At 73.3% G+C, this 24,437-nt stretch overlaps 4 protein-coding genes across 5 annotated transcripts; 2 read left to right on the top strand and 2 right to left on the bottom strand.

The window, feature by feature from the left end:
* The first annotated feature begins 1,977 nt into the window (after window positions 1–1,977).
* LOC116488953 (interleukin-12 subunit beta-like) lies at window positions 1,978–4,045 on the top strand. Its single transcript, XM_032186958.1, has 6 exons — window positions 1,978–2,047; window positions 2,361–2,582; window positions 2,866–2,977; window positions 3,045–3,229; window positions 3,374–3,522; window positions 3,884–4,045. Exons 1-6 carry the CDS (start codon window positions 1,978–1,980, stop codon window positions 4,043–4,045), a joined length of 900 nt encoding a protein of 299 aa, XP_032042849.1.
* An 898-nt stretch (window positions 4,046–4,943) lies between these two features.
* LOC116489158 (alpha-internexin-like) lies at window positions 4,944–7,146 on the bottom strand. Its single transcript, XM_032187305.1, has 3 exons — window positions 5,612–7,146; window positions 5,124–5,248; window positions 4,944–5,052 (listed from the first exon to the last, which is right to left on the bottom strand). Exons 1-3 carry the CDS (start codon window positions 5,864–5,866, stop codon window positions 5,001–5,003), a joined length of 432 nt encoding a protein of 143 aa, XP_032043196.1. The 5' UTR covers window positions 5,867–7,146; the 3' UTR covers window positions 4,944–5,000.
* Window positions 7,147–7,149: 3 nt separating this feature from the next.
* Window positions 7,150–10,881, bottom strand: TLX2 (T cell leukemia homeobox 2). Its single transcript, XM_032187306.1, has 3 exons — window positions 10,485–10,881; window positions 7,728–7,965; window positions 7,150–7,532 (listed from the first exon to the last, which is right to left on the bottom strand). The coding sequence occupies exons 1-3, from the start codon at window positions 10,879–10,881 to the stop codon at window positions 7,316–7,318; spliced, it is 852 nt and encodes a 283-aa protein (XP_032043197.1). The 3' UTR covers window positions 7,150–7,315.
* Window positions 10,882–20,534: 9,653 nt separating this feature from the next.
* PCGF1 (polycomb group ring finger 1) lies at window positions 20,535–24,066 on the top strand. Of its 2 annotated transcripts, none has more exons than XM_032187021.1 (9): window positions 20,535–20,640; window positions 21,117–21,222; window positions 21,317–21,469; window positions 22,265–22,336; window positions 22,464–22,566; window positions 23,081–23,114; window positions 23,303–23,389; window positions 23,495–23,575; window positions 23,907–24,066. In XM_032187021.1, the coding sequence occupies exons 1-9, from the start codon at window positions 20,545–20,547 to the stop codon at window positions 23,952–23,954; spliced, it is 780 nt and encodes a 259-aa protein (XP_032042912.1). In that variant the 5' UTR covers window positions 20,535–20,544; the 3' UTR covers window positions 23,955–24,066. The 2 variants fall into 2 exon arrangements, with proteins under 2 accessions (XP_032042912.1, XP_032042911.1); XM_032187020.1 differs by having other exon boundaries at window positions 22,458–22,566.
* Window positions 24,067–24,437: the final 371 nt, after the last annotated feature.

Here is a 24,437-nt window from a genome sequence, read left to right as displayed (position 1 = left end):
GGTGTTTGCACTACACGGGGCTGGGGGCAGGGTGGGCTTCCCTGGGGTCCTGCCTCCGCCAGGGCCACGGCTCTCACTTCAGCCCCTTCCACCAGCACTGACCCCTCACAGCCGAGCCTCCTGGCCCCAGCCCGGGGGGTTTCTGAGCGTGATGCATCCCCCTCCTGCCAACTTGCCTCCAGTTCTGGGTACTGCGCCGCTGCTCCTGGTCCCGTCAAGGGGCAGCCCTGGCCTTTGTGCCGGGTATTCCCCTCTGCGGGTGTGCTCTCTTCTGCAGAAGCAGAGGGGAAGCTGTGGCTGGCGGCGGGGGCGGGCGGCGGGCTGGAATCACAGCCCAGTTCCCTGCTCCCCAGAGGGGGTGATGCGCTGGGGGGAGCTGCTGCCCTCTCCCCCTGCCCTCAGGGTCCCCTCCCTGCCGTGGGGGCTCCCCCCCAGCATCGCTGCCTTCAGGAGCCTGCCCCGTGCTGCAGCAGCGAGCTCAGGCCGGGGGGCAGGGTGGGGGTCCTGGCCCCGAGGGGAGGGGGTGCTGCGCTCCCGAGCTGCCCCCAGCACTGGGGGGGTGCTGCTCGCCCCCCTGCTGCCACAGGCGGGGGTTCTGCTGTTACTGGGAAGGGGCACGGAGGCTCCGTCCTCCACCGCAGCGCCTCGAAGGCTGAGCAGAAAGGTGATGGCTGGGCCTCCCCCCCCACCCACGGCCACGCTGGAGCCTGAACTTCCCCCTTGCTTTCTAGGAACCCCAGAAAGTACGTGAGCGGGAGCAGTGGGTGCAGCTCGCGCCCCCCACGCTCCCCAGCCTGGCACCGCAGTGCCCCCAGCACGGGGGCTGCGGCCACCCCTGCCCGAGGCTGCTGCCCCTGTTCCATCCCTGCAGCACCCCCATCCCTGCCCCTGCCTTGGTGGCGGTGCCGGGGCAACTCCTTCTGGGCAGGGGCTCGTCCCTGCTCCCGGCTGGGGCTGGCAGCGCCCCTCTGGGCTCTGTCCCTTTGTCACAGCGGGGCCACCAGGCGCTGGGTGCGGGGCTGGCGGCTGCTGGCACCTGGGTCAGGCAGCGGGGCAGGGGCTGGCTCCTGCCTGAGGGTGGGCTCCTGCCCCTTCCCTGCCGTGCCTGTGGCCGTGCCTGTGGCCGTGGCTGTGGCCGTGGCTGTGGCCGTGCCCCCTCCAGGCTGTGCGCCCCCAGGCCCGGTGCTGCTGGAGCTCGGAGCTCGGCCGCCCCTTCCCTGCTCTCCCGAGGGCGCAGGGTGAGGGTGCTCGGCGCAAACTCTCCAGCTGGTCCTGAGCTCAGGAGCACCCTGGGGGAGCTGAGAGCATCCAGGGCTCTGGCACCGTCCTGGGGGGCCCTGCACCACCCCCTCACCCCTCAGCCCCTCGGAGGGCCCCCCCCCGTGATGGGGTCCCCGCTGCTCTCAACCTGGTATCGCTGGGGAGCTCCTGCTGCCCACGGGCAGTACCCATGCCCGATGAGGCTGGAGACCGAGCGTGGGTACCGCTTCGCAGCTCCACCCCGCTCCACCCCGCACAGCTTTCTCCTCTTCTAAGAACTCTGATGCCTCTGTGGTTTGGCTTCACCTTGGGGCAGCCCCACAGGGTCCTGGCTCAGTATATACCCCGCAGCTCACCGGCCCCAGCCCGTGCAGAGCCAGCAGGAGCAGCGCACACCATGGCCGGCGAGGTAGGCACAGCGGGGGTCCCTCGGGGGCTGGGGAGCACCGGGAGGCAGGGGGCTGCTCCTGCCGGGGGCTGCACGGGGAAGGGCCGGGTGCTGCGCCCACCGCCCGCCCTGTGCGGGGCTTTCCCAGCCGCTGCCCCCACGGCTCCGCTCCCCTCCCTCCTGCCCAAACCTGCTGCCACCCTGGCTGAGGCTGCTGTGCCCTCGCCCGCGCTGCCGGCCGCACCCTGCCCCGGCTCCTCTCGTGGGAACGGCTGCCTGCCTGCCTGGCACGGGGCTGCCTTCCCCCAGCGCTGCCCTTCCCCTCCCAGATGCTGATGCTGGTGGGACTGGTGCTGTGCCTCACCCCCACGGACGCCCTGACTGCCTTTCCCCCAAAGTGTGAGTCCTGCCCTGCCCGGGCACTGTGGGGGGACAGGGGCCTCGGAGGGGGGCACCCTGGTGTGGGGAGGGCTGCAGGACCCACGGCAGCTGGAGGGGACTGGGGGCACCCAAATCCCTCTGGTACGGGGCTGTGTGAGCACGGGACTGGGGCAGCTCTACGGGCTGGGGGACGCAGGGGGGACAGGGGGTGATGGAGGAGGCTGGGGACTGTGGGGAAGGGTGGATCTGGGGGTTGGGATGAGGGCACGGGGGCCGGGCTGCCCACAGCACAGACCTGCCTCTGACCCCAGCCTCTGCATCTAATCCCCAGTTGTGGTGGGGAGCCTGAACGAGGACTTGGTGGTGAAATGCAACACTTCAAAGCAGCAAGTGACCTGGACGCAGAACGGGGAGCTGGAGCCCATGGCCGAGCTCGTGGTTAAGGGACAGACTCTCACCATCCTCGGCTTGGACCTGCCAGCCACGGGCAACTACAGCTGCTGGGCCGGCGGCGTCCTGCTGGACACCACCCACGTGGTGGTCAGGGTCACCGGTACCTGGGGCTGGGGCAAGGGGGACCGGCACAGCCCTGTGGGACAGTGGGGTGGGGGTGGATGCAGGGAGTGTGGGGGCAGGTGGGGGACCACGAAACGCCAGGCTGGCACGTGGTGATGAGGGAGGCTCGTGCCACAGCCTGCAAGGTGGGCGATGCTCTGCGCAGGGCTGCAGAACCCTTGGGAGCCCAGCTGTGGGGCCAGCCTGCCCATGCTGCTTGGGGAAGGGGCACCGTTCCTCAGCCCCGGCCGACCCTAACCATTGTCCCCTGGCCCCACCAGGTGAGGAGGAGGCCAAGAACGTCTCCTGCCAGGCTGACTCCTACCGCGGCTCCTTCCGCTGCTCCTGGACGGGGCCCCGCTCGGCCGTTTTCCGTGCCCGGCTGATGCGCAGGTGGGTACCCGCGACCCTGGCCCCAGCCCCGCGGGCGCCCAGCGCTCACGCCTGCCTTGCTTCGCAGTAACGGATCCTTCGGGGACTGGGTACCGGTGACCGGTCGTGGTGGCCAGTTCAACGCCAGCTTCACGGACCCCTCCTTCTGCCCCTTCGCGGAGGAGCTGCACCAGCTGCAGCTGTACCTGGAGGGGATCTCGGACACCTCCTTCTTCAATTTCACCTCCCCCCGCTTCTTCATCCGTGACATTGGTGAGCTCAACCCAGCAACAGCGGGGTGCGGGAGACACCTTCAGGCTGGGGTCTGGGTGCCGGAGCCTCTTGGGAGGGCTCCGGCCCCAGGCTGGGCAGCGGTGCCCCATGCTCAGCCCCCGCTGTGCTCTGCGCTGCCCACAGTGCGGCCAGATCCACCCCAGAAGCTGACCGTGCAGCAGCAGAGCGAGCAGCTCCGCCTGACCTGGGCCCCCCCAGCCTCCTGGCCGCTCCCCAGGTCCTACTTTGCTCTTCTGTACCGGCTGCAGTACGAGCTCTCCAATGGCACCCAGGTAACTGCACGGCTGCCCTACCCCCTTCTGCCTCACGCTGCCCCATGGCCTCGCTGCCCTGCCCCACAGCTGTGCTCCCCCTGCCCCAGCTCGGCCTCCCCCTTAGCACAGGAGTGTCGTGAGGAGCAGTGACTTGCCTTGCTCAGTGGCACACAGGGGGTGCAGGAAATTGTCACCCCCCCACCCAGCAGCTGTCACCGCTGCTCCTCTGCCACCACGGCACAAGTCTAGGTTGGGAAATCAGTGACCCCAACCGCTGTGCCCCCAGCTCCGTGCCCTGCACCTTCCCCTGGAAAATGCCTCCCGCAGTGCCTGTGCCAGTGCCCCCTCCCCGTGGCCGTGACCTGACCACCCTTTGCAGGTTGAGAAGTTCGTGGAGGGCGCAGAGGAGACGATCGTGGAGGAGCACATGCGGCGGGTGCGCATCAGCTGCCAGGACCCCTATGCCAAACCCTCCTGGAGCTCCTGGAGCCCCTGGCAGGTGGTGGATGCAGCCCAGCAGCACAGGCTGCGTGCACACTGAGCCTCTCCCCCAGACCACGGCACCCAAGGGTGCCAAGGGATGCCCAGCCTGGGGCCTCAAGGGGCACTGGGGCCAAGGCAAAGGGCGCTGGGTGCAGTAGCCAGAGGTGCCCCCCCCCTCCCCCCAACGTTCACTTCCACTTTTGTTATTTTAAAATGGAATTTTATCCCTATAAAAGAGCTGGGCTTGGCTTTGCTACAAAAAAAAAAAAAAAAAGAAAAAAGAAAATCGTTTTGTGTTGTGTGTGTGGTGGGGAGCAGAGACCTGGGCCCTACAACAGCCCAGAGCCCAGGAGGGCCAGGACCCAGGGCAGGCAGGGGGCACAGCCAGGGCGAGAAGGGGCAAGAAGCAGCCACCAGCACCGGAAAGGCTCAGCTCCCCGGGTCAGCATCCACCACCATGCGGCTGGGTCCCCACCATGCCACCCTGCTCAGCACCCCCACAGGGCACCCAGACGGCGGCTCCAGCTCGGGGCTGCAGCCAGGCAGGAGGGAGCTGAGACCCCGCAGCCCTCGAGACCCTGCAGTGCCCCCAAGCGCAGGGGCCCGCCAGGACGCCGGCCCCATCACCACAGACTGCCCGGCACTGGGTAATGCCACGGGGCCTTTATTGAGGTGCTTCCGCGCAGGTCGGGGCCAGGACCCCGGCCCTGCTGCTGCTCTGGAGAGGCTGGTGAGAGTGGGCGGCCCGGCGGGCGCTGCCCTCCTGGGGTGCCGGGGCCTCCTGGGGCGGGGGTCTGGGCAGCCCAGGTGCCCGGGGGTCCCCGGAGTCCGGGGAGTCCCGTGGCGAGGGGGTCCAAAGGACGGGGGGTTCCGGGAGTCCGGGGGTTGTCCCGAGGCGCGGGGCAGCGGGAGCTCGGGGCACCCCGCAGCGCAGCGGTCCGGGGGCCGGGGGTCCGGCGGGGCCCGGCAGTCCGGGGTCCCGCAGCGCGGGGGGCCGGGGGCCGGGGGTCCCGTCACGGCGGGGCCACGGAGCCCAGGCGCAGCTCTTCCCCCTCCAGCATCTCCCTGCAAGAGAGGGGCCCCGGGCTGAGCCCCGCGCCCGCCCGCCCCGCCCGCGCCGCCCGCCCGCCCCGTACCGGTACGCGGCGATCTCCGCGTCCAGCGCCATCCGGAGCCGCAGCAGCGCCGGGTACTCGCGCAGGCACCGCGCCATCTCCTGCTCCGCCTCGCCGATCTCCCGCTCCAGCTCCGCCACCCGCTCCTGCCGTCGGGCCGTCAGCGCCGCCCCGGAGCCCGGCCCCCGGACCGCCCCCCCCCACCCTCCCCCGGCCCCGGGTGGCCCCCGGGACCCCCGCCCCAGCCGCCCCCCGACCCTGCCCCCGCGGCCCCCCAGCCCCGGCCGCGCCCCCGCCAGCCGGGCCCCTCTCCGCCCCCGGCCGCCCCCAGCCCCGGCTCCCCCCCCACCCACCGACCCGAGCGCCTCCCCCGCTCCCCCCGCTGACCCGACCGGCCGGGACCCCCCGGCTCCGCCCGCCCCCCCGGCCTCGCCCCCTCCCCGTACCCCGCGGCGCCCCTCCCGTCCCCTCCCCTCAGCCCAGCGCCCCCCGTCCCGGCCCCCCCGCACCTGGTACTTGGCGAGCTCCCCGCTGCGGCGGTCGCGCAGCCCCTCCAGCTGCCGGTGCAGAGCCCCCACGGCCCCGCGCAGCGCCTCCACCTCCGCCGCGCGGGCGCGGAGCAGCCGCCGGTACCCGGCCGCCTCGGCGCGGGCACGCAGCACCGCCTCGCCGCCCCGGGAGCGGGGCCGGCAGCGGGGCCCGGGCCAGCCCAGCGTGCAGGCGGCGGAGCCGTCCTCCCCCCCGCCGGGGCCGGCCGCGCTCATCCCGGAGGCTCTGCGGCGGCGCCGCAGCGGCTCCCGCCCCCCCCCCTCCTCCGCCTCCCGGTAAACGGGGCCGCGTCACGGGGCCGCAGCCAATCCCGCCCCCGGGAAACCGGCACCGGCTGCCCGCCTCCCCCCCCCGGCGGCGCTGCCGGCACCGGTGGGACGCCGCCTGCCCGCCCCCAAGCCCCGGGTGGGGGCAGCGCCCTGCCGGCACCCCCGGTCCCGGAGGGTGTCCCCGTGCGCCCCATCGGGTCCCGGGCAGCACCATGGACAGCGGCGGGGCGGGTGTAGGGCTGGGGTTGGGGTCAAGGTCAAGGGCAGGGGCAGGGGCAGGTCCTCACGACCCATCGGCAGCCGGGGACCCCATCTGGAGCTGGCCCGGGAGGGGGGGTCCCCGTGTCCCGGCACCACATTGCCTGAGCTGTGCTCCATCCCGGTCAGGGCTGGAGCTGGAGCAGGGCTGAGGGGCTCAGGTCTGCGCCCTGGTGCCGGTCCTGCCTCAGGAGGGGACAGGTCGTGGGACAGAAGTTCTCTGGACCAGGGGTTCTGCAGCAGACCCCAGCAGACCCCACTGCCTGCACACTCTGTGCCTCACCACACCAAGGGTTCAGTCCCACACCAGGACCAGGCAGCGTGGGGAGGAGGCAGAGGTGTCCCCAGGGAGCAGAGGCTGGAGGGGGCAGCCTCTGGCCGGGTGCTGCTGCCCGCTGGCAGGTACAGGGACCCTGTGTCCAGTGTCCAGGGCCAGCCCTGCGGCAGAGGAGCTGTCTGTGTGGCTGCTCAGAGGACAGCGGGGCTGGGGCTCCTCGCCAGCCCTGGGATCCCCAGCTGATGAACGCCGACTCGGGTAAGGACGGTGCTTGTGAGGCCGCCATCCACCCCAGCACCCGCTCACAAGGGCAGCGGCAAGTTTCCAGCACTGGGAATGTGCAAGTCTGGGGGAGGCCGCCCGCACCCTGGGCTCTGCCCTCCCCAGCAGGATGGTGGTGGAGCAGCGGGGGCAGCCTGGCCGGGAGAGCTGCTGATGGGGGGCACCGGGCCCCGGGGAGCTGGGGGGAGCGGGCAGCTCCTGCAGACGGTCCAGGGCCGGCAGAGGCACGTGGGGAGAGGGGCCCAGTGCACAGGCTCCCCCGGAGGCTGTGGGCACGGGGCTGCCCATGGGTCGTGGTGCTCCAGGCAGGGGTCATCGGGGCTTTGGAGTCCACCTGCCCGGAGCCACCGCTCACCTGGGGCAGCGCTGGGGCCCGGAGAAGGCCAGTGCCCGGGGGCCGGGGGCATGGGGAGGGGGCTGCCGCTCAGGGGAGTGCCCGGGAAGCAGCAGCCCCCTCCCTGCCACGGGACAGAGGTGCTGGCTTGCACCCTGCCAGGCTCCTGCTGCCCACAGCCTCCTCCTGACAAGTTCAAGGTCCCCAAGGTGCGCAGGCGGTCCCCCTCTGCCACACAGGGACCTCACACCACGGAGGCCACCCCTGAGACGGACGTCACCTTATTGTCCTCGGCCCAGGGCTGCAGGTTCTGCAGGGCGTACAGGGAGGAGTTGTGCATGCAGAGCGGGTCCTGGGGCAGCGGCTGGCTCAGGCTCTTCTGGAAGGCCTCCTGCTGCAGGTGCAGCATCAAGCGGTTGGCCTGCTGGCGCTCCGCCTCGCGCTCCTCCGCCGTCTGCCTCCTGCAGCACACACAGCCCGTCTGCCACTGCCAAGCGGCCTCTGACCCGCTGGGTGTAGGGGACGGGCGCTGCCGGTCCCGCTCCAGCCCAGCCCTCCCCGGGGCTCAGTGGCAGGATCCGGCCCCCCGAGGGATGCAGCCAGGCGGCGCTGCCCGGGGGGCTGCAGGCGGCTACCCCTGTGCCCGGGCCCGTTACCTCCACTTGGTGCGGCGGTTCTGGAACCAGGTTTTGACCTGGGCGTCCGTCATCTTGAGGGCCTTGGCTAGAGTGGCACGCTCGGCTGAGGCCAGGTACTTCTGGCGGTGGAAGCGCTTCTCCAGCTCGCAGATCTGCACCCGGCTGAAGGAGGTGCGCGGCTTCTTGCGCTTGGGCGGCGTGCGGTTCTGGTAGGGGTGCCCGATGCGCCGGGTCGCCGCGAAGGGCGACAGCGCGGCTGCGGGCAGAGGGGGGGTGAGCGGCCGCGCCGGGGCGGGGGGAGCGCAGGCAGAGCACCGGCCCTCGCTGATGCCGCGGGCAGGGTCCAGGGCCGAGCCGCTGCTGAGGGGCTCGGCAGGAACAGGCTCAGCCCTGGGGCAGCGACAGAGCCCGACCCGGATGCTTGAGTGGGTGAGGGGAAGGGGAGCTCCATGGGAGCTGCAGAGCGAGGATGGAGACCCTGAGTCATCCCCATCCCGCTCCTGCAGACTGGGGACGCACGCAGCAACACACAACGGGCTCGTGCTCGGTTCCCTGCCACAGCTCCAACTGCTCTCTGAGCCCCATGAGCGGCACCCGGGGGCCGGGACACCTCCAGCCTCAGCAGGCAGCAGGGCGGGCCCGGTCCCAGGCTCGGTGCAAGGCTGGCAAGGCTCCCGGCAGCACAGAGCCACCCCCGTGCCAAGCACCGAGCTGGGCCACAGCCCCAGAGGAGCCACCACAGACATGTCAGGGCCTCCCACCCCTCCTGGCGGCGCGGATGGGACCCTAGAGGCCATGAGGAGGCAGCTGATGTCTCCCCCTGCACACCAGCAGTGTCAGGGCTGGCTGCCCACCAGCTGCCTGGGGGCCGGGGAGGGGCTTCACCCCCCTCGTGGACACAGGGACAGAGCCACGGGGAGCGTCAGGGCAGCAAAGGCACCAGCAGGAAGGAAGGAGCCAGCCCCTGCACATGCGTCCCACTGCCGAGACACGGCCCCAGGGCACCACAGCCCTCGCCAGCGCTGCGCCGCATGGGCAGGGCTGCACGTGGCTGGGCCCATGGGGCTGCTGTGGGGCCGCCGTGGGGCTCCGACACCCCATGCTTGCAGGGAGAGGGGCAGACCCCGCCGAGCCCACCGCGGCTGGGAGCCAGGCTGCCCGCCGGCGGGGGCGGAAGCGCTTGACGCAGGTGGAGCCGTGCAGGCGGGGGGCTGGACGCCCCCGCGCCCCCTCCCCACGCGGGGCGGCCCCTCGCCGGGAACAGATGCCGACAGCCCCGAGACCACCCCAAGGCCGCGGCGCTGAGTGATGGCCACGGCTGGGAGACCCCGTGCCGGGGAGGGGCCGCCCCGTCCACCCGCTGCTGGCGCCAGGCAGGAGACGGGGACGTCACCCGCCGCCCCTGCACGGGGACGGTGCTTCGTCACCGCGGGCCCCCGCCTGGGCCGGGAGGCGAACCCGGCTCTGCCGGCAACCAGGCTCGGCCCTCCGTGGCCCCCAGCCCCCCACCCCACAGGGCGCAGAGCCCCGGCCCCCCGCGGCCCCGGCCTCGTCCACCGCCCTCGTCCCCGCTCGGAGCCGTGCTGCGGACGTGGCAGCGCCGCCATCTTGGGAAGGAGCCGAGCTGAGCCCGGCCAGCGCTGCCCGGCACCGCGCTCGCCCCGCAGGCAGCACCCGCTCCCGGCACCCCAGGGACCGGCAACCCGCAGCCTCAGCACTGGGGTGCAGCACCCAGTCCCTCACCCAGCACCCTGCAGGCACTCCAGCCACAACATCGGTGCCCAGCACATGGCCCCATCGGCAGCAACATGGCCCCATCTGGAGCCCCCACCGGCCTCCAGACCCCCAGACCCCCACATCACCCATCCCAGCCTCCCATCATCACCCCAGCATGCACCACCTCGGCACCTTATGGCCCCACAGCCGTCCCCATCCACACATAGATGGGGTTTTGCAACCCGCACAGCCCAGTCCTCATCCCCATCCCCATACGGCCCACAGCCCAGCCCCACAGCCACCCCACAGCATGGGCCCCCTGCCCCGCAGCAGCCCCATACGATGTCTGCTCCCTGCACAGCCCCGTCCCCACATGCAGGTGGGTGTCGTTGCGCTCCCCACACACACCCCGGGTCCTCGCCCCCCGTCCCCGCACACACCAGGGTCTGCACCCCGTGCCGCCCCCATCCCTGTGCCTCTCCTGCAGCCACCGCCCTCCCGGTGGGACCGGGCCGGTGCCTTACCCCGGGGACGGGACCGGTCGGTGCTGCAAAGCCCGAGCCCGCGGTCAGAGCGAGGCGGGACCTCTGGGGTCCCCCACGGAGCGGGACCCCGGCCCCTGCCCGCAACTGCCGGGAAGCCGGCTCCGGTCCCCGCCGCGCGCCGGGAACCGAAGAAGCGCGGCAGTGGAGCGGCCGGTGACAGAGCCATCCCGGAGCCGCCGTTTATCGGCCCCGACGGCGGCCGCTTCCCGGTGCGTGGGGCCGCAGCGGGATCGGGGAATGGGCGAGAGCCCGGCCCCGGGCACGGCGGCGCTCGGCGGAGCGGGGCGCGGAGACCGCGGCGGCGAGGCGCGGGCGGGGGCCTCCGGTGCGCCGGGGAGGGAGCCCCGCGCCCCGGTACCGGCGGAGCGCGACCCGCCCCGCGAGCCAGCTCCGGCGCGACGGAGCCCGGACCGGCCGGAGCCCCGGTCAGCCGCGCGCCCCGCCGCGCCGTCGGAGCCGCCGGGAGCCGTCGGAGCGGAGGGGAGCGGCCGGGAGCCGTCCCGGCGGCGCTCACCTGAGAGCCGGTCCTTGGCGATGCGCCGCGTCGTCTCCATCCAGGGGAAGGTGAGCCCCGAGAGCCCGGGCACCGGCGGCGGCGCGGCGGGCGGCGCGGCGGGCGCGGGCCGGTGCGCCGGGACGCGGATGACCCCGGCGGGCGGCGCGGCGGGCGCGGGGGTCACGTTCACGCTCACGTTCATGCTCATGTTGAGGTTGTAGGAGCCGAGCGAGCAGGCGGGGCCGTAGCCGCCGCCGTACAGCCCGTAGTCGGGCTCCCCCGCCGCCCGGGCCGGCCCCGCGCCGCCGCCCGGGGGCTCGGGGCCGCTGAGGATCTGGTCGATGCCGAAGCTGATGGGCTCGTGGGGCGGGGGGGCCGGGCCGCCGCCCTCCCGCGCCAGCGCCGCCGCCTCCATGGCCCCGCCGCGCTCAGAGCCGGCGGGGCGCGGGCATCGCGGGGCCGCCCTAGGCGCGGGGGGCGGCCGCGGGCGGCCGGGCGCGGGCGCGGGGGCGGGGGCGGCTGGCACCGGGCGCCCGCTGCGGCAGGGGCAGGGGCAGGGGCTGGGGCATGGCCGGCGGCGGCTGCGGGCGGCCGCGGGCTGCGGTGCGCGGCGCGGCGCGGCGGGGCCCCCCGGCAGCACGCGCTTTTCTGCCCCGCTCCATCTGGACCTGCCAAAATCCCGGCCGCCCGCCCGCTGATTGGCGGCCGCGCCCCGTGATTGACAGCCCGCGCCCCCGGGGGCGGGGGCTCGCGCATCCCGGGGCCACGCCCCGGCACCGGCGCCCCCCCCCCCCGGCTCCCCTCTCCCCGCCTCGGCACCGGGCCCCCCCCCGCCCGGCCCGGCCCGGCCCGCCGTCCGCCGGGACGGCCCCGGGACCCCCGATGGCGCGGCGCGGGCAGCGCGGCCCCCGGAGCGGCTCCGCCGCGGCCCCGCTCCTGCCGGTCGGGTCCGTCGGGCCCCGAGCGCACGGGGCTCCGCCCGGCCCCCGGACACCGGCCGGGCCCGGCGGCACCGCCGCTCTCCAGCCCACGAAACGCCGCGACGGCGGCGGAGGCTCGTCCCGGGTCCCTGCCGCCGGGCGTTCCCTGGGTCGGAACAACGGAACGGCGGCCCGGGGCGCACCGGAGCCGCCGCCGCGACTCCGGACAGCGCCGCGGCGCCTCTCCGCGGCTCGGCGCAGCCCCGGCGCTGCCCGCAGCCGGCCAGGACCGGGACCGTCGGGGCGCCGGGCGCGCAGAACCGGGGCCGCCGCTCCCTGCCCGAGCCGAGCCGGCTGCGCGTCCCGGGGCGCACGGAGCGGGCCCCGGCCCCGGGGCCGTCATGGGGCCGCGCGGGGCCGCTCCCGGGTCCCAGGGAGCTCCGGGGCGCAGCGGATTCGTTCCCCCCGCACCCGCCGCTGCCAGGGCGGACCGGCCGCGGTCCCGCCGAGCCCACCGATCACGGAGCAAACGGATCCCGCGCCCCGGCACCCTCCCTTCCCGGGCCACGGACCCTTCCGCTGTTCCCGGTGCTGGCTGACCCTGGCTACAGCAGTCCCGCCGTTCCCGACAGCACGCGTCCCGATTCCCACGGACCCGCCGCTCGCGGTAGCACCGACCCCGGCCCTTCCCGCCCCCCCGCCGTTCCCGGGGCACGCCCGTACCTGGCTCGGAGGAGCGGGACCGTGTGGCCGGGGCTGGGCAGCGCCGCGGAGCCGCCCGGGCGCGGGGTGCGACGGCGCCGGTCGGGGCGGGCTCGCCCGGTCCCGCTCTCCTGCCGGTGCCGCTCCGGCCGGCCCCGCGGCTCGCCCCGGGCGGTAACGGGCAGCGCAGAGATCGCGAGCCGGGCCGCGGGGCCTCCCGGCGACTATCGCGACAGCCGCGCCGTGGGTGGCGGGATCGGGACGTGTGTGGCGGGGCCGGTGATTCCCCGCTGCGGCTGCCGGGACGGGGTGCCGGGCTCCCCGGCGGGCCCCGGTTCAGGGCGAGGGCGGCGGGTCACGTCCCCGGGGCAGGGGCCGGCGGGGGAGGGCGGCCACCCGGCCACCCTGGCGCCACCGGTCTGGGGCAAATGACATTACCGGGGCCTGCGCCTGTAAATCACGGCAGCACCGGGAGCCGCAGCTGCTGCATCCCGGGGGCACGGCCAGGCCCAGGGGCACTGGTGGACCCGGGGCTCCGCACACACCATGGGCACCGGGCACAGCCGCACTCAGCGGGACCCACTGCGGTGTGGGGAGACTGGCCCTGCCGTGGCAGCTCCTCGGGGCCTGGGGTCATGGCACGGGTGCTGTGCTGGGTGCACGCTCACCCAGCCGCGGGAGGTGGGGATGCACACCCCACACATACACCCCAGCAGGACCCAGCTGCCTGCACACACGTGTGCACACACCCTGCAGCACAGCACAGCCACACAATGCACACAGACACTGCGCGGCGCGGGTGCATGCCCGCACACACATGTATGTGCTAACACAGCCCCTGTGCCATGGCTCAGCCGCACGTGTGCACCCCAGCACTGCACACGTGTGCACCCCAGCACTGCACAGCCGTGTGCGTGCACACACACACACCCCACAGCTCAGCACAGCCACACACACACACACACTGACCCACCTGCACGGCGTTGGAGCACACACACGCACACACACACGTGTGCAGAGCACACGTCTGTGAGCGATGCACACCCACAGCCCATGGGGGCTCACCGGAGCTGCACCCACCCCTGCTGTGTGCACACAAACACGCGCCCCGTGCAGGGCCCCCAGCCTCTGTGCCTGCACAACGCGCACCCCATTCGCACATGTCCCAGCCAGGCCCACGCCAGGCACACGCTGTCCCACATAACATAGCCCTGCAGCTGTCCTTGTGCATGCACAGGCAGGAGGAGCTGGCCCTGCCGTGCCCGATCACTTTGCTGTCCCCGTGCTCCCAAGCAAGCCCTGTGCCACTGGTTTGGGTCCACGCATCAGCGCAGGGCAGGGGAATGCTGCACACCGATCTGCAGCACTGGAGCTGCCTTCCTGCTGCCCTGCCAGGCTGAGCCCCCCCCAGTGTCTTGCTCTTGGCCCAGCAGATGCTGGGGACACTTGGCCGGTGCCGCCTTTGCCAGAGCACGGCCAACCTCCAGCCCCCCAGCTCCAGCAGCAGCCCCAGGCGCTGGGCGGCTGCGGGCGCCGTGGGCAGGGAGCAGCCCCTCGGGCCGGAGCTGGCACTGGCCCAGGCGCGAGCGGCGCCTGCCCGGGCGCGGGGCGGGTGGCGGGGAGGAAATGCCTTGTGCTGGGGGAGGGACCGGGCGGCAGCAGGTTAATTAAACCTAGAGCAGGAGGCAGATGTTTGGAAGTGCCCAGGGGCTGGAATGCTGCATGGTCCCGGGAGATGGATTGGGGGGCAGGTGACAGGGCCTGGGGCGGGCAGGGGCTCCCGCGGCGCCTGCCTGCATCACGGTCACCTCCGCCCTGTGCCGGCGGGGGTCCGCCGGGTGGCAGCCCCAGGGTCCTGGCAGGGGCCTCACCGTGATGTGTGCCCTGACCCCAGCACCGGCCCCTGCTCAGGGTGGAGAGCTGGCGCTGGGTGCTCACTTTGGAGAGATGTGAGGTCCGGGGGGGCTGGGGCTGGCTCCCGCTTCTGGAGCAGAGACCCCTCCCCAGCTCCCATGGCACCACGGCTGGGGCTGCTCCAGGGTAGGGGGCTCACAGGGAAGGCTGAGCCCTCAGCAAGCCCAGTGCCACGATGGCTGGGGGTGCAGGTCACCCATCCAGGGACCCCCACAAGCCCCAGGGCCTCCCCATTGTCATCTGCCAGTGCTGCTGGCCCTGTCTGCACCAAGTGGCCCTTGTGCCACCCGCAGCCAGCGTTGTCCCTGTCCCAGGTGCCATGGCCCTGCCATGAGCCTGAGCACTGTGTGCACAGCAAAGCTTGGGCGAGGGGCCCCCCTACGCACCTGCAATAGGAGGGGGCCGGGAATATCCCAGTGCACCCCCACAAAACTGCTCCGCATTTCTCAGCCACATCTCACACCCCCACGGTCCCTGGTGGGTGCCCCCCTCCTGCTGCAGCAGGGCTGGATGTGGGGCTCCCTGCGGGGCGCAGCAGATGTGTCCCCAGGCCAGTGCACTGCATGAGCCGGCACCTGCATGGCACAGGCAGGACGGGGACAAGGCAGAGGGGGCACTCGCCTGGCTTGGGGTAGGAAATCAGCTGTCAGCCTCAGTATTCCGCCTGACCCTGCTCAGCACCAGACCCTGCTGCTGCCAGAGCTGCACAAGGGCCGCACACCCCAGCACCCCAGCACCCCGCTGCCCCCCTCCCCAGTGGCTACACCCAGCCCTCGGCACAGCCAACCTGGCAGGCAGGGGATGGACGCACCAGTCCTGGCACCTGCCCCATGGCCCCGTGCAGTGACACGGTCCTGCCCGCTGCACAGCCATCCCTGCAGCTGTCCTGGGTGCTGCCGTGACCCCCACAGTGCCCCTGCCAGCAGCCCCTCGCCCTGTCCCCCCGCTTGCCCGTGGGCACCTGCAGCCCGGGGCTGCTCGCCTGCGGCTGCTGTGGCTCCGTAGCGCCGAGTCCCCACGGGCCAGCCCCGTGCCTGCGTCCCTGTCCCCTGCAGGGCCTCCTGCCGGGCTCAGGTGTTCCTGCTGGGGGGCAGGAGTTATTAAAACGGGTCCCTGCCCACCCTTCACTGCTGACAGCCTGCTCCCTGTGCGCCGGCCAGCGCGCAGCAATTAAGCGGCGGAGGCCTGGTAGGGCCCCACGTTACCACCGGCGAGATGCTGCCAAGCCGTCCTCTCCCGCCCGCTCCCCCCCTAATCTCATTATCGCTGGACGTCCCCTTCTTCCTCCCGCTTCCCCCCCAAACCCGCTGGCAAACTGTAGGGACAGTCAGCTCCTCTCTGGCTGCTGGGTTAATTCTGGGCTAATTAGATGAAGCCAGCCCAGATTGGATTACTTTAGCCTGCATTTGGTCCTCCAGTCCTTGACTTGCGGCTCCCGGGGGAGCTGCTGGCGCCTCCTGCCTCAATCAGACACTTCTTAACTGCATGAAACACTCCCGGTGCCCCGCACCCGCCGGCCCCGGGCTGGGCGCTGGCACCCGGGGTGGGGTGCAGGGGGTGACGCGGTGGCACGCACGCCTCCCACCCGGCACGCGAGAGGGCTGCGCCGGGCCGGGACGCGGCCGTGGCGGCTCCCGGGCAGCTCGGCCGTGCAGCGAAACGCGGCCCCACCGCACCGGGACCCCCCCGGTGCCCGGGCCCCGACGGCCGGAGCCGCCCAGGCTGGACGTCACGGTGGCCGTCGGCACCTACGCAGCGTCCTCGGGGAGGAGCTCGGTGTGACGGGGACGCAGGCGGCTGCGGCGTGGTGGCACCGGCCGAGCTGCCCAGGGTTTGGTCCCGCCGGGTGGCCCCGGGCTGCAGCCCCAGGATGAGGGGGAGGCGCCTGGTAGGGGGCTCAGGGCAGCCCCTGTGCCCCATCCCTGGGTCTGGGAGAGGGGAACCTGGGCTGGGGGCAGAATGGGTGCTGCAGCCCCCCACGCTGCCCACCTCCATCAGCTTTATGGGATGGGAGCAGGGACAGAAGGGTTTGGGGAGGGGTGTGGAGCAGGCGTTGCTGCCCGTGCAGCACAAACCTCCTGCCACGGTGCCTGGGAGCACGACCCTGGGTGCCCTGGGGGGGGCAGGAGGGACCTGCTGTGACCAGTGGCAATGCTGCAGCTGCTGGGGTCGGTAGCCAAGGCCCCGAGGGTTCTGCAGGGCCAACAGCACCAGGACTCAGGGCTGGGCTGGGGGACGCAGAGCAGGGACGTGGGGACGCTGCGGGAGCAGGGAGACAGCAGGAGGGGGGGGGTGCAGCCCCTGGCCCCCGTTTGGCCACAGGCACCAGGTTGGTTCCTGCACCCTCCCGAGCAGCAGCGGGTCCTGCAGTGCCGCAGGGCTGGTGCTGAGCCCAGCAGCCACGGGCAGCCCCCTCCCCACCTCCCCCGGGGGCTGTGGGGGTCCTGACAGCGGGACCGGGGCTGCGGGTGCCGGGGGGCTCCCGTCCCCTCAGGCCGGGGTGCCGAGTGCCTGCAGCCGTGGCTCTCGCTGCCGCGGGGCCGTTGACAGAAGCCGTCGCTCAGAACCTCGTTATCAAAGGCCGAGGGCAGGTAATTGGATTCTGCAAATCCAATCAGGTGCATTAGGCAGGGAGTTCAGTCCATAACCGCCCAGCCCCCGGCCCTGCGCCCCCGCTCGAGCCCCCCACCCCGCGCCCTGCCCAGCCCCACGGCTCTGCCTCCCCCAGCCCCCCCCCGGGCACCGGCTGCCCCCGGAGCCCCCTCACCGGGGGACTCCCTCCGCTGGGACATGTGGGGCTGGGGGCGGTGTGGGGCAGGGGGCCCCACGGTGCTGCCGGGAGGGAGCTGAGGGCACCTAGGGGTGCAGGCACCTGGGTGGCAGCCACGACAGCGGGACTGGACCGGCAATGGGCCCCCACTCGCCTGGCCCAGGGGCTGGAGCACCGCTGCCCTACACTGGCTGCTGTCACGAGTGTGCCAGGCCTCAGCGCAGCCCCCCCGTTGCCCACTGTTGCCCCCAGCCCTGAGCAGGGTCCGTCCAGCCCCGCACCCCAGGGCCGGGAAAGCCCCCAGCAGGCGCTTACCAGAAGGAGCCGCCCAGACCCCGCGCGGCTCCGCAGCGGAAATGGAGCTGAATATTTGAGCAGGTCTCTGCTAAAAGCACCGGCCTGCCCGGCCCCGGAGCTTCGCGGAGGCCAGGGAAGCGCCGGCTGCCGCCCAAGCATTAATTATGCATCGGGAGATGGAGCTGCGCGGCCCCGCGCGTGCCAGGCTGCAAACGTGGCCCCGGGGGCCCAGGCTGATGCGGGGACCCGTGCCCCGCTGCCAGCTGCCCCCAGCCCCTGCCACCCCGCACACCCTGCTCCTCACCAGCACTCCCAGTCCTGCTGCTGGCACTGCTGGCACGCCAGGAGGTGTTGGCGTGAGCCTGGGCACGACTGGGGACAGCACACAGGGTGACAAGTGTGTGTGTGGGGGGGTATGGACGTGTCCTGCGTGCAGCAGGTGTCAGAGGGGTGGCAGACATGGGGACAGCGCATCCACACCACAGGCTGGGCTGAGGGGACAGCATGCCCAGCACGAAGCACGCGTGGTGTCCTTGGGTGAGCCGATCCCCTGGGGATGTGCACCAGCAGGGTGGCAGCTGGGTGCCTGCACACACCGGTGCCCGTCCCTGTCCCCGGGCACCTCTCCTGGGCTCGGTCCTGGCCAACAGAGCCACCCCAGCCCCAGGATCACCACCATGGCCTGGGCCACAGCTCAGCCAGGGGGCTGAGGGGACGGCGGGGCACAGGGCTGCACACACACAGCACGTGGCTGTGCCAGGCCAGTGTGTGCAGGGAGATGGGCTGGGGCTGTGCTCGCTGCGGTGCCGCGGTGCCGGTGCTCGGCGCGGTGACCTTGCTCCGTGCAGTGCTGGTGCCGGTGCGTGGTGTGCTCCTGGTGCTCGGTGAGGAGCTGGCAGTGAGCGATGCTGCCCAGCCCCAGGGCTGTGCTGGCCCAGCTGTGACCCCCGCAGCCCCCGGCGCGGCCGTCCCTCCCAGGAACTGCTCCTGGCAGGTACAAATGGGGCCGGGCCCTCCCGCGCTCACCCCAGACGCGGGCGCTCACCCCGGCCCCAGCCTCATTTCTCACCGCCTGGCGAGGACGGGGCCGGAGGGGGGGCAGGCTCTGGCTGGCAGCAGGGGGGGCGTTGTGTGGGCCCACGGCCACCCCAGGGCGCAGGGGCTGGTCCTGGCTGCCCCTGCTGGGGGTCCCCTCTGGGGGTGCCTGGACTGGGGGTACTGGAGCCCAGCCACACAGCACTTGACTGGGGCAGGAGGCAGGGAGAGGGCGGCCCACAGCTCGGGGACACGCTGGGAGCTGCCTCCCACGGGCCAGGCTGAGCCGCTCAGACACGGGCTGGCTGGGACCTGGAGGAGTTGAGGTGCTGGGACCCAGGTGCTGCGATCGAGACCCAGGCTCCCAGGAGGAGCTGAGCGGACCAGGACCAGGACTAGGACCAGGACTGGGACCAGGACCAGGACCAGGAGCAGGACCCAGATCCTGACTCGGACCAGCACCAGCCAGGCCAGCAGCATCCAGGGGCTGGTGTGACAGGAGGGTGCTGGTGGCAAGGGGACGGTGTGGGGCTGCCCAGGACCCCCACAGCTCCACACAGCCCCGGAGGCACCGGGCCCCGCACGCCCAAGCCGTGGTGCGGAGGTCGCAGAGCTCCTGCAGGCGGCCCAGGGACGAGGAGCCCCGCGGAGCCCCCGGGCGCCCCCGAGCCCCGCGCTGCCCACCCACAGCCCGGGTCGGTGCCGGTACCGGGCTGGTCCCTGCGCCCCGTGCCCGGCCTCGGCTGCGGGATTTGGGATTTCGGCTCGGCCGGAGCTCGGGGGCTCCCCCCCACCTCCCTTCCCCGTCCCCCCCCGCTCCGTGCCGGGGCCGCCCCGCAGCGCCGGGCGCCCGGTGCGGGTCCCCCGGGGCCGCGCCGTCTGCCCGCCCGGCCCCGGCCCCGGCGGCTCCCCAGGCAGCACTTGTTGCTGGGGATTGCAGCAATAATCGTAACCGTAACGAGCCATTACGGCCCTTAACAGCCTCTGCTTTGCATTAGCGGGGCCGCTCCTTCCCCTCCAGAGCCCTGATCCAATCACCCCCATTAGCGCGGCTCCAGGCTCCGGCGGCTGCGCTGCGGAGAGCGCCCGGCCCCGGCCCCGGCCCCGCGCCCCCGCGAGACCCCCCCGGCCCCGGCCCCGGCCCCAGCCCCCCAGCCCCGCACGCTGCCCCCTGCACCGCCCCCGGCCCCGCGGCCCGGCCCGGCTCGGTCCCACCGGCGCCCCCCCCCCCCCCGGCAGAGCGGGGCCGGGGGCTGCGGGCAGGGCGCGGCGCCCCAGCACCCCCCCGCCGCCGGGCGCCCGCCCGCTGCCCCCTGCCCCCCGTCCTCCATCTCCCCCTTCCCGGCGGGAATTCCCCCCACAGCCCGCTCCACTGCACCCCCGGACCCCGCTCCCCCGGTGCCCCCCGGTGCCCCCATTGCCCCCCTATACCCCACGTACTCCCAATACCTCCACTGTCCCCGGTGCCCCCATTACCCCCCCCCTGCCCCCGGTGCCCCCATTGACCCCTGGGCCCCCATTGGTGCCCGGTGCCTCGTTGCCCACCCGTGCCCCCATCACCTCTGGTACCCCCACTACCCCCATCGCCCCCCGGTGCCCTCGGTGCCCCCATCGCCCCCGTGTCCCATTGACCCCGGTGCCCCCCTATACCCCAGGTACCCCCATTGCCCCCCAGGTGCCCCCATTGCCCCCCGTGCCCCCATTACCTCCGGTGCCCCCCTGTACCCCAGGTACCCCCGATACCTCCACTGTCCCCGGTGCCCCCATTACCTCCCCGGTGCCCCCTATACCCCAGGTACCCCCATTGCCCCCGGTGCCCCCATTGGTGCCCGGTGCCCCGTTGCCCCCCCCCCGCCCTTCCCGCGGTGCCCTGCTGCCCCCTGCCGGTCGCCGGCCGCACTACGCCCGGCGCTGATTGGCCGCGGCGCAGGGCGCCCCCCGCCCATTGGCTGCCGGCGGCGGGGCGGCCACGTGGGGAGGGGGGACGCACGTGGAGGGCCGGGGGGGGCTGCGAGGCTCCGGGACTGGGCCCCGCCGCCGGCCCCGGGAGTGCCGGGATCGGGGGCGCAGGGCCCTGGGGCAGAGAACCGGGCACGGCTCGGCTCGGCACGGCTCGGCTCGATCTGTACGGCTTGACACGGCACGGCTCGGCACGGCACGGAACGACGCGGCTCGGCACAGCTCGGCTCGGCTCAGCCCGGTTCGGCTCAGCCCGGTTCGGTTCGGCTCGGCCCGGCGGGGGCAGGGGCCAGCACCGGGGCCAGCGCCGCGCCGCCCGGCCGTGCTTCCCGGCGCGGCCGCCAGGGGGCGCCCGTGCTCGCGGCCGGCGCAGGGCGAGGCGCGCGGGGCACGCCGGGAGCTGTAGTCGCGCCGCGCGTGGCGCCGGCCCCGCCCCCGGCCCGAACCCGGAAGTGAGCGGGGAGGCGGAGGAGGTTCTAAGATGGCGTCGCCTCCTCAGGGGGGCCCGATGGCGATCGCCATGCGGCTGCGGAACCAGCTCCAGGCCGTCTACAAGATGGACCCGCTCCGGAACGAGGCGAGCGGCGGCGGGCGGCGGGGCCGGCGGGGGCGCCCGGCGCATGCGTGGGCGGAAGAGGCGCCGCGCCCGCCGCTCGGGGGGCGCCGGGGCCGCGCAGGCGCCGTCCCCACCGCGCTGCGCATGCGCCGGGCGCCCCCGCCGCGGGAGGGCGGGGCGAGGGGGCGGGGCGCGTGCCTTGGGTCGGGGCGGGCGGGAGGCGGGGCCCCGGGTGGGGGGGGCGGAGTCAGGAGCAGAGGGGGCGGGGCACAGGTGAGGGGCGGGGCCACGTGAAGGTGTTGAGGGGCGGGGTCTGGGGCGGGGCACAGGTGAGGGGGCGGGGTTATGTGTGGTGGGCGGGGCCAGGTGAGCGGGGGGCGGGGCTCCAGCACCGTCCCATGGCAGGGGGTGCCCGGGGTGCCCCCAGCCCCTGCCCCCAGCCCCCCCCGCCCCGGGCCCCTCGCCATGGGGCCGGGTGACGCCGTGGCGCCCCGCAGGAGGAGGTGAAGGTGAAGATGAAGGAGCTGAACGAGCACATCGTGTGCTGCCTCTGCGCCGGGTACTTCATCGACGCCACCACCATCACCGAGTGCCTGCACACCTGTGAGTCCCCGCGGGGCGCCGCGCCCCCCCCCCCCCCCCCCAGCCCCCTGCCCGGGGGCGCCTGGCCCCGCTGACCCCCTGCCTCTGGCCGCAGTCTGCAAGAGCTGCATCGTGAAGTACCTGCAGACCAGCAAGTACTGCCCCATGTGCAACACCAAGATCCACGAGACGCAGCCGCTGCTCAACCTGAAGCTGGACCGCGTCATGCAGGACATCGTCTACAAGCTGGTGCCCGGCCTGCAGGAGAGTGAGTGGCCGTGGGTTGCGCCCCTGGGAAACGGCTGGGGAGGGGGTGCTGCGGGGTGCCCGGGCCATGGCTCCACACATCCCAAGTGGCAAATGTGGGCAGGGGACCCGCTGCTGCCCCTCGGATGCCCCACAGGGATGTGGCAGGGAGCAGAGGAGGGAGGCCAGGACGTGGCCGAGGAGGTGCCTGAGCCCAGCTCTGCGCCCCCCTCTCATCGCTCCGGGTGCTGGTGCCCGGTTCGTGCTCGGTGGTGCTGAGCCGTGGGGCTGGGAGCCGGGGCCAGCTCCGAGCGGTGTCCCCAGGGCCAGGCTCTGAGCGACAGCGCAGCGAGGGCGGGCGGCGGGCGGGTGGTGATGAATGCAAAGTGGCGCTGGCGGGGGGGCTCCAGATTAGCCACCGTCACTCAGGACGGGGATGGGGAAGGCGCTGGGGACGCGTCTCTGGAAATGTCAGCTCGCCGCAGCAGCGGGGGGAGGCGGAGGGGCTCCGGGCGCTGTCACGGCGGGATGGAGACGTGTCTGTGCTGCGCTGGGAGCGTGCAGGCAGCGTGGGCCCCGCGCCCCAAAACGTGGGGAGGGAGAGCGGGAGCAGGTCTGAGGGATGCCGAGAGCAGGGATGGGGCTGTGTGAGACGGGGCACTGCTGCAGGTCCGTGGGGCTGCCCGAGGGCACCCGGCTTCTGGCAGTGCTGCCGACCCCCCCTGCAGCAGGGAGATGGGTGAGGGGCGGTCGGGGAGCCCCCGGGATCTGAGGGGGCAGGGGACAGCCCTGAGCACCGCTTGCCTCTCGCCCGCAGGTGAAGAGAAGAGGATCCGGGAGTTCTACCAGTCCCGCGGCCTCGACCGGGTGACGCAGCCCAGCGGCGAGGGTGGGCGCAGGGCCGGGGGGCTGCAGGGGGGCGCGGGGCCAGAGCGTGGCAGTGCCAGGAGCCGGCTGCATGTGGAGCCCCGGCACCTGGGGCCGGCTGACTGCCACCCCCTTCTCCCCAGACACAGTCGGGGGCGACCCCATGGGGCTCCCCTACAGCACCTTCGACCACTCCCGCGCCCACTACTTCCGCTACGACGAGCACGTCTCGCTCTGCCTCGAGAAGCAGAGGTGAGTGGGGGGTCCCGCCGAGCCGCTGCCCCTTGGCTGGGAGCAGGGACAGGGCCAGGGACAGCACGGACACCGTGCATCCCGCTGCTGGGCAGCAGGGGACCCGGCCGAGCCGTGGGGCTGCGTGGCCCCGCTGCAGATCCCCCCCCCCACCAGCAGCAGCCCCTGCCTGGCGGCTGCGAGCGTTAATAAATGCTGGGGAGGGCGCGCTGCGCAGCTGCCTGCTGGCTCCCGACAGCAAAGTCAATAAGTGGCAGCTCTGGGAGCTGTAATGGGATCGATGGCTGCAGCTCAGCTGCCAGCCCGGCCGCACGCCTGCCCCGCTGCAGCCCCGGCTCCACGCGTGCGTGACGGGGGAGCGGGGGGACGTGTGGCACGGGGCAGCCCCCACCTCCGGGGCTGGGCGCAGGAGCCCCCGCGGACTCGTCCCAGGCTGTGCCGGGGAAAGGGGTGGGGGCTGCAGCCCCTCTCCCCTGCAGGGGCCCCCAGATTCCCCCTTCTCTTCCCCCCGCAGCTCCAGCAAGGACAAGAGCAAGGCTGTGCTGCAGGTGAGCGCCCGGGGGCTGCTGAGTGCCCAGGGATGGCCCCGGACCGGGGGGCAGGCAGAGCCCCCCCTCGGGCTCGGTGCCTCTGGTGCAGGGGCGAGGGCTCGGCCCGGTGCTGATCCCGGAGGGGGCGGTGGGTTGGGGCCCCCTGCCGAGCACCCACCCCGCGCTGAGCCCTCTGCCCCTTGCAGCATAAATACGTGAGGTGCTCCGTGCGGGCGCAGATCCGGCACCTGCGGAGGGTCCTGTGTCACCGCCTGGGGCTGCCGCTGCAGCACGTGAGTGGGGCCCAGGGCTGGGGGGGAGCAGGGGGGTGCAGGCACTGGGTGGGAGCTGGGGGGGGGGGGCGCAGGCCCTGGCTGACTGCGTGCCCCCACGCGTAGGTGCAGATCCTGTTCGGCGGCGAGCTGCTCCCCGACCACATGACGATGAAGCAGCTCTGGCTCTCGCGCTGGTTCGGCAAGGTGGGTGGCGTGGGGGGACGGGCACCCGCTGCCCCCGGTCCCCCTGCCCTGGGCGGGGAGATGGGGGGGCTCTGGGGGCTGTTTGGGCTGGGGCAGCGCTCGGTTGAGGCCGCAGAGCAGGGGAGCAGGGAGCCGAGATGCTGGATAACGCCGCTCCCTGCCGCCGGGCGCTGCGTCCCCACACAGGTCAGGGTGGGGGCACATCCCAGGAGGGGTGGGCAACTTCACCGAGCAGCCCCCCCGCTGGTCACTGCTGCCCGGGGCCCTGGCACATGGGTTGATGGCTTTGGGGTGCTGCTGCTGTTCTGACGCCCCCCCCTTTGCCTTGCAGCCCGCGCCCCTCCTGCTGCACTACAGCATCAAGGACAAGAGGAGGTAGGGGCTGGGGGCGGTGCTGCCCCCCCCCGCAGCGCAGCCCTGCTCCTGCCCCCCTACCCCACTCCTCCTAACTTAATACCCCCCTGCTTGAGTTTATTTTTTGAATAAAACTGTTGAAAATCCTCTGCGCCTCCCTTCTCTGTGTGAGGCGGGGGGAGGCTGGGGGTTGCTGCTGGGGTCCCTCTGGCGGGGGGGCCACGCTGGGTGCTGGGGGGTGCAGCCTGGGGGGTTCCGTGGGGAGGGGGTGCAGAGGTACAGGGGGGGACACAGCACTCAGCCATGACGAACAGTTTTTGGGTGCAGGGCCGAGCCAGGGGGGTGCCCCGTGGGGGTGCACCCCGGGCACGGCGCTGTGGGGTGCGGGGTGGCGCTGAGGGGCCCGGCCCCCCCCCAGCCTCATTCCTTCCCCCCCCCCGGTTCCCCGCGGTGCCGGTGCTCGCAGCCCCTCGGCCGAGCACAGATGCGGCACCCGCCCGGCCCGGCC

This window comes from Aythya fuligula, chromosome 4, assembly GCF_009819795.1.
Source record: "Aythya fuligula isolate bAytFul2 chromosome 4, bAytFul2.pri, whole genome shotgun sequence".
NCBI classification, from domain to species: Eukaryota; Metazoa; Chordata; class Aves; order Anseriformes; family Anatidae; genus Aythya; species Aythya fuligula.
The sequence above is the reverse complement of the archived record's forward strand: the minus strand, read 5'-3'. Positions and strand labels throughout refer to the sequence as shown.

Bases quoted from the DNA above. Each gene is read 5' to 3' on its own strand.
- LOC116488953 (XM_032186958.1), top strand. From the start codon at position 1,978: ATGCTGATGCTGGTGGGACTGGTGCTGTGCCTCACCCCCACGGACGCC. The intron at 3,230-3,373 runs GTGAGCTCAACC...CGCTGCCCACAG, and splicing joins CTTCTTCATCCGTGACATTG to TGCGGCCAGATCCACCCCAG. The intron at 3,523-3,883 runs GTAACTGCACGG...CACCCTTTGCAG, and splicing joins AGCTCTCCAATGGCACCCAG to GTTGAGAAGTTCGTGGAGGG.
- LOC116489158 (XM_032187305.1), bottom strand. From the start codon at position 5,866: ATGAGCGCGGCCGGCCCCGGCGGGGGGGAGGACGGCTCCGCCGCCTGC. The intron at 5,249-5,611 runs GTGCGGGGGGGC...GCCCGACGGCAG, and splicing joins GGGAGCTCGCCAAGTACCAG to GAGCGGGTGGCGGAGCTGGA. The intron at 5,053-5,123 runs GTACGGGGCGGG...CCTCTCTTGCAG, and splicing joins GCGGAGATCGCCGCGTACCG to GGAGATGCTGGAGGGGGAAG.
- TLX2 (XM_032187306.1), bottom strand. From the start codon at position 10,881: ATGGAGGCGGCGGCGCTGGCGCGGGAGGGCGGCGGCCCGGCCCCCCCG. The intron at 7,966-10,484 runs GTGAGCGCCGCC...CTCTGCCCGCAG, and splicing joins CGCCAAGGACCGGCTCTCAG to CCGCGCTGTCGCCCTTCGCG. The intron at 7,533-7,727 runs GTAACGGGCCCG...TGTGTGCTGCAG, and splicing joins AACCGCCGCACCAAGTGGAG to GAGGCAGACGGCGGAGGAGC.
- PCGF1 (XM_032187020.1), top strand. From the start codon at position 20,545: ATGGCGTCGCCTCCTCAGGGGGGCCCGATGGCGATCGCCATGCGGCTG. The intron at 21,470-22,264 runs GTGAGTGGCCGT...TCTCGCCCGCAG, and splicing joins GGTGCCCGGCCTGCAGGAGA to GTGAAGAGAAGAGGATCCGG. The intron at 23,576-23,906 runs GTGGGTGGCGTG...TTTGCCTTGCAG, and splicing joins TCTCGCGCTGGTTCGGCAAG to CCCGCGCCCCTCCTGCTGCA.